At 45.5% G+C, this 13,163-nt stretch overlaps 1 protein-coding gene across 1 annotated transcript; it reads left to right on the top strand.

Annotated features, from left to right (window-relative positions):
• Nucleotides 1–2,401: 2,401 nt before the first annotated feature.
• Nucleotides 2,402–5,690, top strand: Gpx2 (glutathione peroxidase 2). The gene is made up of 2 exons (NM_183403.2): nucleotides 2,402–2,744; nucleotides 5,024–5,690. Exons 1-2 carry the CDS (start codon nucleotides 2,523–2,525, stop codon nucleotides 5,372–5,374), a joined length of 573 nt encoding a protein of 190 aa, NP_899653.2. The 5' UTR covers nucleotides 2,402–2,522; the 3' UTR covers nucleotides 5,375–5,690.
• Nucleotides 5,691–13,163: the final 7,473 nt, after the last annotated feature.

The raw sequence follows: 13,163 nt of genomic DNA, 5'->3' as shown, positions 1-13,163 counted from the left end.
TGGGGGGCATTAGGAAGGATTGGGTAATGTTTCAGATCTGCTAGAATAGAGCAAGCATAGGTGTTCTCCAGATTCCAGGTACCCCATGCCATAAGATAACCCATGGGAGCCCAGATATCCCATCCCATAAGAGACCCCATGAGGACCTAGGTTGGATTGGAACCTTGGAAGGTAAGGTGTTGGCAGTATGGATACTGGAGACAGACGAGGTGGGTAGGAGGTGGAGGGAAGGAGTGAAACAGCAGGACAGTGGCAGTCTTAAACCTCCATTGCACTTTAGAGAGCACTTCCGGACTCTGAACACATGTGGGAGGGAGTGCTTATCTTTATGAGTCCAACAGATAAGGAAACAGATACTCAGAGAGCTCTAAAGACTTCACCAAGGGTTCCAAGGAAATAGCAGAGTAATAACTGAAATCAGTGCCTTGGACTTCCTAGAATTTAGAGTGTATGTGATAACGCTTTGGAATATCTATCTAAAAAGAAAAGTCTCCATAAGCAATTCTCTTTTACAGTCAGAACCAAGAACCACCCACCTAGGTTTTTCTACCTACTAAGAATAAGGACAATCACTCTATTGCAGAACACCACAGGGAACACGCTGTGTCGGTGCATACACAAAGTTATAAGCTTCTGGAAGGGGAGGCAGTGTATACACCTGGAGACAGATATTTTAGGAATACCTTAACAGTTTTACTCAGTGGTGAGAAGTGAGTCTCCAGGAGACCTATGAGGGCTCTAGGTTTTCTTGGAGAAGTACGAAGCCATTCCTCACTCAAGACTCATGGTTTGCCTGATGAGAGCTTCTCTTTGGAAGCCCCCGATGCTGGAGAAAGCTCTAGAGGGCAGAGAAACCTGGTAAATTAATATCAAGGTTTGTTTTTTTAAGATTTTTTTTTTTACTTATATGCGTACACTGTCGCTGTCTTCAGACACACCAGAAGAGGGCATCGGATCCCATCACAGATGGTTGTGAGCCATCATGTGGTTGCTGGGATTTGAGCTGAGGACTTCTGGAAGAGCAGTCAGTGCTCTTAACCGCTGAGCCATCTCTCCAGCCCTAGTATCAAGTTCTTATTTACATCACTGCCAAGTCCCTCTGGCTCTGTAGCTTGGTAGAAATATTCATTGACTGTGTCCAAGGACTTGATCCTGCCCCAGGAGACTTACCTTCTTACCACCATTTATGGCATCAAAAGATTCCATTCCCACATGGATAATGGAAACTTGTTTTTAGGGAGCTGTCAGCCGAGACAATGAGCCCCACACCCTTTAAAACAAGCTATTCGGCAGAATTGACGAACACTCCCTAGCAAGCAGTTTTTTGTCTCCCAACAAATCAAATTTCGAAGACTAGTTGCCACACTTGCTGACTCTGTTCTAGGAGAAGCTCCCACTGGATACGAACCTGTGAAAATGCTCTCTGGGAAACACCTGCCTCATTAGAACAGTCAGGATAAGCCTAATGGTGTTTCTGAAAAGTTTCTTATTCAGTTAGCTAGTGCTTGGATAATGGAGTGGCACTATGGTCTTTTCAGCTGCTGGTCTTCCAAGAGTGGACCCCAGTGACAGCCCTCAGCAGGCCGAAGATATCCCATCATACCTGGCCGGCTCCAAAGACATCTTAGTGGCCTAGTTGGCAAACCACAGCTGCTTTGCCTTCCTGTATATTCCCTCCTGTGAGGAGATGGTCACACATTGACACAGAAAGTCTCAGAGACTTTGTCTGAAAGGGAGATAGGTACAGTTGTCTACCCAGAATTTACCATCCATTCTGAGACTCCTGATCACTAAGTCAGCAAGGACTCCATCCTCATGACTGGTTTGGGAATGTGGAACAGAGGTGGAGGCTCTAATGTAGGACATGCGACAGTACAGGGACAAAGACCTCACTCTTCTCCAGGACAAGGAACATCACTCACCAAAAGGCTGTCTAAGACAAACACAACTCTGTCCCTCTGCCTGGTGCAAACTGAGGCACTGGAAATCGATTGCTTCTAGAAAACGACGCACTCTCCTTCTAAGGGTCCCTTTGATTCTGCTCGAGAATCCACCTGACTCAGTTCAGACCCAAGCACATCTGACCTCCCACAACTCAGAGACGGATGCTCATTAAATGCGTTAAAACATGTCTGTGCCGGGTAAAAACAACTTGCTGGGGCAAACAGAAGTCAATCTTGCATGCTCCCTCCCTTCTTTTCCTCCCCACTTGACCTTTACGGTTCTGGTTTCCAGCAAGGAGTGAATTATTCACATCTTCTCGTAGATATCAAATTGGCCCTTTCCAGGCTGCCAGCGGGGTGGGGCAGAGGCGGCTTTGTTCAGTGGCTGTAAATAGGAGGAGCTACAACCTTGTTCAAACAGTTCCGCAGGTGGGTACCTGGTTTCGCTAAGTCATTCTGGGAATGCTCAAAGGCCCTTTGTGAAATTCTTTCTGTCCTTCCTGGCTCCTCCTTCCTCCCCACCCAGTCAAGGAACTTAAGGAGGCTCCCACAGCCGGGCAGGACTCACAGCACTCCAGCATGGCTTACATCGCCAAGTCTTTTTACGATCTCAGTGCCATCGGCCTGGATGGGGAGAAGATAGACTTCAACACGTTCCGAGGCAGGGCCGTGCTGATTGAGAATGTGGCCTCGCTCTGAGGAACAACTACCCGGGACTACACCCAGCTCAATGAGTTGCAGTGCCGCTTTCCCAGGCGCCTAGTGGTTCTCGGCTTCCCTTGCAACCAGTTCGGACATCAGGTGAGGCGTCCCTTGGGTCCTACCCAAGGAGCCGATTGGCGGAGCCTGAGTGGGATAAAGAAAGGATTGAGTGTGTCTTGGAGTATCTGGACTTGAAGGGCACGCTTCATCAATCTAGGTCTAGGTGAACGTAAAACAGCACAGGGAAGTAGAGATGGTCTGAGATTAAATATCAAGGGTGTGACTTTTATTACTGTCTTTCCAGAACAGTTCATGAGGGTTGCTACCAGGTCTCTCCATTGTGTCTTGGAGTACTTCATTATTTGTTGAATGAATGAGTGGAGACAATAGAAGGTTAAGAATCACTAAATTGGCATGGTTGAGTGTCCTTGCAATCCTAGGAAGACGTGTGAGGTGGAGGCTGGGGATTGATGTGAGTTTGACTGACAGCGAACCTGGGCTTATCAGCAAGATCTCAAACATCAGCCCGTGAATATAGCTCAGTTGCTAGATTCCTTGCCTAGCCTACACAAAACGTGGGTTTGATCCCAAGCACTGCAGAAGGCAGCGCTGATCGCTAGCCTGTAATCCCAGCATTTGGGAGATGGAGACAGAAAGATCAGAAATTCAAGGCGATCCCTTGACTACAGCAAGTTTGAAGCCAGCCTGGCCTGAGCAATTTGTCTCAGAAAAACAAACAATTGGAATTAAGCTGACCGGTTCCTTGGGCGTCCTTAGTCCCTGTTGCCTTGGTTCTATGCTTTGATGGCTCTGAGACCATTGTTTTCTGTTTGAATTTCCCCGTGTGTTGATTTAATAGAAGTTGACTTAGCTCATAAGTTTATTGTGAGGCTTATGGAATAAGACATATGAAAAATAAGGAGGGGTTGGGGATTTAGCTCAGTGGTAGAGCGCTTGCCTAGGAAGCGCAAGGCCCTGGGTTCAGTCCTCAGCTCCGAAAAAAAAAAAAGAAAAAAGAAAAAGAAGGAGAAAGATGTGGAAATAGTGTGCGAATATAAACAGTTTTATTATTTAAAGACTTGTTTCTAATCGGCAAGTTGGAAAGGGAACATGAGAGAAGGGAAAGGTCAGCAGCGTGCACACCTCCTCTGGACATCACATGCTCCTCAGTCTCTGAAGAACGGGTCACATTATTACAGAGCTTCAGCGTGTACGCCTCCAGCTATCTTTTAGGGATTCTGGTTCTACTTAGGCTTTAACTGCACAAGCAAGCCAGGTGTCCCTAAGTGGACTCTCTAATTAGAGTCCCCACAGTTCAAATCACAGTGGCAGGAAGGATGGCTGAGATATACACAGGAAAGATGGCTGTGATATACACAGGAAGGGTGACTGTGGCATACACAGGAAGGGTGGCTGTGATAAACCAGAGATCCAGCCATCACTGTGCTCACAGATCCCTTCCCCTCAAGCCTCATTTTAGACTTTTCCAGGGAGAGATAGGAAAGCCTAAACCTCATTGCAGCCGTTTCTCAACCCAGGAGGCACCTCTGGCCTTACACCTCACTTGCGGCTGGCTAACTGCTGGAAGACGTCAAAACTCAGTATCCACAGAGCCAGAAAGGAGCACAGTCAGAGCAGAGGAAAGGAAAAATGGGAGGGAGGGAGGGAGGGAGGGAGGGAGGGAGGGAGGGAGGGAGGGAGGGAGGGAGAGAGAGAGAGAGAGAGAGAGAGAGAGTGTGTGTGTGTGTGTGTGTGTGTGTGTGTGCGGTGTGTACATAGAGTACATAGATGTAGAAGCACCTCCTTTCCCTCTCTTCCCTGGCCTCAAGGTTCCTTAAAGCACCAAACACCAGATTAGGGTCTGAAGCAAGTGTTAAAAACTGCTGAATCTCTAATTATGTGTATTAATTTATTTTAATGTGCGTGAGGCTGTGCACCTGCCACAGTGCACAGGTAGAGATTCGAGGACAATTTATGAGAGTAGACTCTTTTAAATCATATGGTACTCCCTGGCCTCCAGAGTTTTGGATGTAGCCTATCATGCCGCCACCAAAGGCCACTCAACCCCGATGACCTGAATTCAGTCCTCAGAACCCATGTGATGGAAGGAAAGAAGTGATTTCCACAGGTTGTTCTCTGACTTCTACATGTACAATGGTGACACTCAGTATAAAATAAATGTAAAAATAAGAAAACAACAACAACACAATGGCAGGGGAGGGCAGAGTAAATGGAGAAGAGACACACATGAGCAACACACTCATACACACACAAAGGAAAGCGTGATCGTGGGAGAGAGTGTTGGAGAAGGAATGGTTTGCACTGGTGCATCCTTGGTTTCCTCTTCCTTTCTCCATGCTCTTTGTCTTCTCATCCAGGAGAACTGTCAGAATGAGGAGATCCTGAACAGCCTCAAGTATGTCCGCCCTGGGGGTGGGTTCCAGCCCACCTTCAGTCTTACCCAAAAGTGTGATGTCAATGGGCAGAATCAGCATCCTGTCTTTGCCTACCTGAAAGACAAGCTGCCCTACCCTTATGACGACCCATTCTCCCTCATGACCGATCCCAAGCTCATCATATGGAGTCCGGTGCGCCGCTCAGATGTGTCCTGGAACTTTGAGAAGTTCCTCATAGGGCCAGAAGGGGAGCCTTTCCGTCGCTACAGCCGCACCTTCCAGACCATCAACATCGAGCCTGACATCAAACGTCTCCTCAAAGTTGCCATCTAAATGAGGGCTGCTCAGCCTAGGAATCTCCGACTGTTTCTCCAAGTAGTCCTCTTCAGAGCTCAGTGTACCCTCAGGAGACACTGGGAAACCGAAGCATTTCCTCAATATTGTCCCCTTGCCTTCCTGCCACCCATTTCCTTTAGCTCCCTAAAGGCTCTTGGGGAGTCCACTGGGGGCTCTAAGTCTGGGGTAGGTGCTAGGCCTTCTTCACAGAATGATGGCATCTTCCTAAACCCTTCTGGGGGATGTCTGAGACGTTGTGAAGGGCCCAGAGCCAGCTCGGTTTAGAGTCCAATAAAGGGTAGGAATGACCTGGGTCTTTGTGTCTTCCTTTCTAAAATCCTCCAGTATTTCATTCTGTGTATGAGTGAGCACATGGGTGGAGGTCAGAGGACAACTTTGGGGAGTTATTCCCTCCTTCTACCTTGGCTCCAGGGTTGGAACTTGGGTCCCTGGGATTGCCTCACTGAGCCATCCTGTTCTGTCCTGTTCTTTCAGGACAGAAGTAGAGGGGCAGTCAGAACTGTGGTGGGATGCTGGAAACACACTAAGGTTTGGGAGGGTGTGGCTCCCTCTGGTCAAGGGGATACTCCATACTGTATGGATTAGGGTGTGGTCAAGGTCTGCTGTGACAGTTGGAGTTGTAGTAACTGAATTGTTTCATGGCTCTTTTAGAACCAAGCAAAGAGAGGCAGTGACAGAGTGAAACAAAGAGAAGTAAAAGACAGCAGGGCCCTTTGGCTGAGTGTATTAGGAGGCTGTTAGACTACAGCTACAGTCATGACATCACATCGTTGTGGGTCCTGGACTAATTAAACATTAACTGACTTTTACCGACAGCAAGGGTGTAAAGTGCACAGTTACCAGGAACACGAAAGCACTTTATCCTTTTCTTGATTACTTAAAATTTCTTAAATTATAGTGTGTGCACACACATGCATGTTCATATACATGTCTGTGTATGGGCATTTACTGTGGCATGTGGAGGTCAGAGAGTAACTTGCAAAGCCTCCCTCTGCCATGGGAATGGCAGGGACTGAAATCAGGTCATCAGAACTTATAAATGGACACTCATGTTCTACCTTTGTTCATTTCAAGTTCACACACTCACAAATTCAGGCACAGGGCAAGCAGAGGCATGAATGAATGACTGAGTTCGTGTCTTCTATGAAGGTAGGGACAGAAGAGGACAGAGGCATGATTGCATTTACTTCCTCCATGAGTGAGGGGTCAGAGAGACCCTTTAGAGAATGAGTTTATAATCTTCCCACAATTGGTACTCACTGTGAGAACAGGGGTGACAAATGGCTTTGTCAGGATGCCCCCAATTCCTCATCCAGCACATTGAAAAGTACCAATAACACCAAAACCAGGGGCTGTCATGTTCTGGAGGATTCCTTCCTGTTAACATTTTTCCCTTTGGGCAATAGACGATCATCTCTGTCTTGAAGCCCTCAAGGATTGGTTCTCCAAGCAAGAGACCCTGCTAAAGAATGGCAATACTGACGGTGTTTTCCCTTTAATCTGTTCCTCATACTCTGTTTCCAAGCATGTGTATCATTTGAGAAGCAAGAGTGTGAGACTGAGGTTAATGATGCCCATTGTCTGACCTTCAGCTCCAGCTGTCACAGGTGGTGCTTCATTTCAAAGGGGTAACCTGAGTGTTACAGTGGGGAGCCCAGGTGTCCTTCTGAGGCACCTTCCATTAAGGCTGCCCTCAGCTTGACTCTGAAAATTCAGCCCTATTGGATGGCTTATCTCAAAGCCAGCAGCTGGTGTATAAATTCTTTTGCAGGGGGACCATGCACTAATTTTACAGTAGTAATGATAGAGAGAGACTCTGATAAAATGGGGTCGGGGATTTGTACCAGGGGCTATGTTTTGCTTTGTCTTGTTTTCTATCATCTTGGTGCCTGTCACTGTATCTGATAACAGAGACGGTTATCTTGGATGTCTGGCGAGCCTAGATGTTGGCATTATGCCACTGGCGACTTTAGGGTGTGATGTGCCAGTGCAGTGTGTTGGATTTTCCCATGTGGGAGTGTTGGTCAATGTCCTTCAAAGAGGTTCCACCCACAGGTTGAGAAAATTGCCCTAAAGGCTCTCCTATACTCCTGACATAATCGTACTCCATTGTGGAGAAGCAATCAGTTTCCCTCTCGGTAATCTGGATCAATCACTCCTCCTAACGATGTTATTCCTGTCTTAGCCTGTTGGCTTAAGGGCATCAGAAGCCCCAAGTGGCGGGGTGGGGGTGTGTGGGTAGGGGGTAGTGGAGAGTGGGGGGTGGGCTTCCAGTTCAATGGAATGTTTGTTGTGACTTCTATCAGGAGCTTTCCCACCTCTAGAAACAAAACTTCTATTCAAGTAGAACTTGAGGTCACAGGAACAGGAAGCAAAAACGTTTCTACTGGGTCACTAGGTACTGGGTCACTAGGGGAGACAGTGAGTGGAGCTCTTCTCATTCCCACCCCTTGACTCCTGGACCTGTGGATTCTGCTTATGGGACCATATATTGAACACCGATCCAAAGCATATTCTGCCTTCCCGCAATCCCTGGCCCAGCCCTCCAGGCTGCTGCAGTGTAACTGGCACTCTAACGGTGTCCTCAAAAGGCCTTTCTTTGGGTTCTCTAGATAAACAGAACTTATAGAACGGATCCATAGGGGCATGGAGGTGGGATTTATTAGAATGGCTTACAGACTGGTCCAGCTACCCTCTCTTTAGAGAGGGAATTTCTCATGGAGTCCATGTAAATAACGCATAAATTACTCAATGCAGAGTGTAAATATAGTCTATTTAAGTAACTGGCATTTTCAATTATAGTGGTAAATGGTGTTTATAGGAAAGTTCTAGAGTTTGGCTCAGTATTTCTTAAAAATTTACATTACAGGGGTTGGGTATTTAGCTCAGTGGTAGAGCGCTTGCCTAGGAAGCGCAAGGCCCTGGGTTCGATCCCCAGCTCCGAAAAAAAGAACCAAAAAAAAAATTACATTACAATTCATAACAGTAGCAAACTTACAGTTATAAGGAAGCAATGAAATAATTTTATGAGGAGCTGTGTGAAAGAGTCACAGCATTAGAAAGTTTGGGAACCACCGCTTTAGGGCATCTACTAGTGCTACCATGTGCTGTGATTAGAGTCACTAGGAAAACATAAAAACCTAATCCAGACCGGATGACTAAGGGCACACACCCTTTAGGAATGAAGGTATGGATCAGTCCTCCGGGAAACCAAGACCTTCTAAGGTTGCAGGAACTACAGAGTGGGTAGCAGAGAAAGGTAGTTATAAAAGTCAGCCAAGGTTACTTGGCCATTTGTAGAAATGAGGATTATAATTGACACGAATGCTTCTGCCATATTTTGCTAAGTATTCCTTTATACAAATACTTGTGTTTTCTTTACTCAATTTATCATCTGATGTAACGGTTAAGAAAATATCAGTGGCTATATTTGAGATACTAAAATAATGTCCTTAGAGGGACATTGCCCCCTACTCTAAATTCACAATTTTCAGCCTTCTGGGGAATAGCTATATCATGTTAGGTATAGTTATAATGTGGTTAAATATGTAGTGTGTTTGCAATTGTATTTGGGACAGTTCCATCATGTTTAGGCATTATGACCTGGCTACTGTTTTCATTGGGTTATTAAGCATGAGGAGGTATGATTGGCAAATTGGCAAGGGTGGACTTGATGGCTATTCTTAGTCATCAACTTGACTACATCTAGAATGGCTGGGCACACCTGTGAGGGATTTTTTTTTTCTTAACTAAACCATTTGAAGTAGGAAGACCCACTTCTATCCCAGATCTCTGAAACAAGAAGATATATATTAAATCTGGGCTACATCTTCTGCTGGCAGCCTATATAAAGGACATGGAAGAAGGATGCTTTTCTTTGTCTGTTTGCTCTCCCTAGCAAGTCCATTTCTTCACTGGCATTAGAGCCTACTTCTTGGGGATTGTGGCACATACTGACGACCAGCTGAGACATCCAGCCTTGTGGTGAACAGTTACTAGAATTTTAGACCTTCCATTGGTAGAGAGTCAGCTAGACCACAGCCTATAAGTCACTCAATAAAGCTTTCTCTGTCTTTCTTACTCTCTCTCTAGATAGATAGACAGATGACTCTTGAAGTTCTGTTCCTCTAGAGAACCCTGGGTAAGACATCTTACCAAGGATAAAGAACTAGTAAATAGCAGAATTGAAAGTTGAAAGTTTCGACATACTGAGTTCCTGACCAAAGCAGGTAAGATTCTTTTTCTTTTTTAGAGATTTATTTATTTATTATGTATACAGTGTTCTGATTGTACGTATGCCTACTGGCCAGAAAAGGGCACCAGATCTCATTTTAGATGGTTATAAGCCACCATGTGATTGCTGGGAATTGAACTCAGGACTTGTGGAGTAGTAGACAGTGCTCTTAACCTCTGAGTCATCTCTCCAACCTCCAGGGTGAAATTCTTAAAAAAAAAAAAATTATGAGGCAGGAGAGATGGTTAAGAGCACTGGCTGTTCTTCCAGACATTCTGAGTTCAATTCCAAGTTACAACATGGTGGCTCACAACCATCTGTAATGGGATCCGATGCCCTCTGAAGACAGCTACAGTGTACTCACATATATAAAGATCAGTAAACCTTAAAAAAAATTGTAAAAGCCAGAGGAACAGGAAGTTTGCTTAGATTATGTGTCCTAGAAATATCAATGAAGAAACACCATGAACTGGCATCAACATGGCTGTCTAAACAAGACCAGAACCAGGACACTACCAGTAGACATGCTAACACGGAAGGAGGAGAGGCCTCAACCACAGGCAGAGAGCTCCAGGCAACAAGGGAGAAATCGTCTTCCCTAGCTACAGAAGAAAGCCCAAGTTGGTTATCCAGTGCCAAGTTGTCAGCCCTGAAATCGTATACACACAAGGAACACTATACACACTGAGCAAGCTGTATTTCTGTATTTAGGAATAGCGCACACACACACACACACACACACACACACACACACACACACACACACGGGGAAAGCAACATGAATTTGGAAGCAAGTGGAGGGGCAAATACAAGAGATCAAAGAGGGAAAATGATGTAATTGTATTTTAATTACAAACTTTAAGTATATGATTTTATGTATGTATGTATGTATTTATGTAGGTATGTGTGTATGTATGTATATATTGCCAATTATGGAGGCTGGGAGACTGCCCAAAAGCATTTGTTGCTCTTCCAGAGAACTCAAGTTTGGTTCCCAGTACCCACACTGGGCAGGTAGGTCACAAAGGCTGTAACTCTAGCTCCATGGGATCTGCCATGCTCTTCTGATGTCCTCGGGTACCCACACACATGAGGCAAACACACATACACACACACACACACGCACACACACACACACACACACACACACACACAAACATACACACACAAATATAAACATAAAAACAAGTATTTAAGGTTGGATATGGTGGCACATACCTTTAATCCCAGCACTTGGGAGGCAGAGGCAGACAGATATCTGAGTTTGAGGCCAGCCTGGACTACAGAGCCAGTTCCAGGATGGTCAAGGCTATACAGAGAAACCCTGTCCTAAAAAACCAAAAGTAAATAAAGTTTCCAGACATGGTGGTACACACCTTTAATAGCACTAGGAAGGAGGCATAGGTTGGAGGGTATCTGTGACTGTGGATGAAGCCTGGTTTATCTAGTAAATTCTATACCAGCCAGGGCTACATAAGGAGATCCTGTCTCAGAACACACGCTCACGCACACACAAATGAAAACCACGCAGCTCAAGTCAGACAAATTCCATCCCAGAGAAGAGGAGGTTGGCACAAGGTCCCATCCCTAGCTAAGAGGCTATTTCAATTGATAGCTGCTGGGAGAAGGAAAACCACTTGTCCTCAGTGGAGTGATACTGGGGACAGTAACCACACGCCAGGGTGGGCCGCACACCCCGTAGCTGATCAGTCAGACTCCACCGTTGTTGTAGTTGTTGCTGGTTTGGGCTTGGGTTTTCGAATTTGCTTGTTTGTTTGAGAGGAGAGAGAACATAAAGTTGGGAGGATAAGGAGGTGGAAGTGGATCTGGGAGGAGTTGGGGAGGGAAAGCGTGTGTCAGTAAAGTATATGAAACTTTCAAAAAGGAAATAAAACATGAAAAATAATACAACTAACAACAAAACACATGTAGAAATAAAAGACAGTCAGGCAGACTCTCGATCGGTCATCATAGCTGAGTAAAGAGAAATGTCAGAACAGAGGACACTCGAATACTCACAGTGACTTCCTTTCATTAGTAAAGACTAATGAGTTTGTCTGGATTTCCTTCATTTGAACAGAAAAAGGAGAAATCAGCAGAACTGGAGTTAAGACATCTTTTTCCCGGATGGGGGGTGGCCTGGTGGAGGGGGTAACAGGGAAGTGGGATATCATTTGAGATATAAACAAATGGAAATAATTAATAAAAAAAGGGGGGAAAAAGGCATCTTAATTCCATTAGAGTCCCAGAAGAATTCCCTAACACAACAGCATTATTACAAAGTACAGCTCTAGGTGGGCTGAATAATAGTGAAATAGAAAGGATATTGTGTTTTGAAACGTTGTAATCTATATCCAAGATAGATGGATACTTTTGTAATACTCTGTGACAGCTGAGGTGTCAGTGGGGCACAGAATCGCACTCTTCAGCTTCAGATGACTAGGCCAGGGCCATCAGCAGACTGTAAAAGGGATCTCTCAGCGGCCGTAATCACTCACTGCTGCTATCTGCAGAAATGAAGCAGTTCCCAGTCTTTTGGACTCATTTTACCAAATGGTTTCCTCAACAGATCAGATATACATTTATAGCAAAACGGAGAGCATTGTCCAGGAATAAACCACCTGACTTAGCCTGAATAATAAGTCTTCGCCTGACATGCCTGGGCTTTGTGGAGCGTCATCATCGCACCCTGAACCAACCTCTTCCTGAGCTCTATAACTCACCATCAGCCAGCACCACTGTGGGGAGGGGTCGCTGGGTAGCTGAGAGACTCTGAGCTGCTCACACTAAGTAGGTTCTTCCTGCCTCAAAGGTGGAATTACCACTTCCATGGCAGGGTAAGTGCGAGCTTTCAATGGCTATTGTGCAGGGCAGCACTCAAACTGCTACAATACATAAAGGGTTCCCTGGCACCCACACTGCACAGTGGCTCACCTTTTGCATGTAGGGAACTCTTAGATACAATGTAAGAAATAGCTTTATTTCTAATACCTGCTCCCTTTAAACTTGGGTGTTAGACTAAGAACTGAAGGGGCATCATTGTATCTAGAACTTTACAGGCTTTCCAAAGTATTTTACAGTCATTAATTCATTTGGGTCTCCTAACAGAACTGCAAAAGGAGTACAATATCACATTCTGTTAGCCTGGTTTTACAGAAACCAGATACCGAAGTCCAGAGTACTGCTCTGTTTAGTGGCTATCTGATTGTCAAGGACAGTGCAACCTAAATGCCAGTGCTATGGCTACCAAGCCAGTGCTCTCAGTTATGCACACAGCACATTCTAAGATCCCTGTGGAGTAAATGGAACAGTTCTACTCACTCATATCACACCCTTTACTCGGATTTCTGCTCTCTACCATGTGCTCTTCTGGGCTAGGCTTCCATGTACTGTCAGTCACCACGCCTCCCTCCTCCGCCTCCTAACAGTTTCTCAGATTTCCCTTGTTTTGGAAGACCCTGGTAGTCTGTTTAACTGAACTATCATGCTGGTCTTATGATTACACAGATTATGGCTCACTGGGAAGACCTT

Source organism: Rattus norvegicus, chromosome 6 (genome assembly GCF_036323735.1).
Source record: "Rattus norvegicus strain BN/NHsdMcwi chromosome 6, GRCr8, whole genome shotgun sequence".
NCBI classification, from domain to species: Eukaryota; Metazoa; Chordata; class Mammalia; order Rodentia; family Muridae; genus Rattus; species Rattus norvegicus.
The sequence above is the reverse complement of the archived record's forward strand: the minus strand, read 5'-3'. Positions and strand labels throughout refer to the sequence as shown.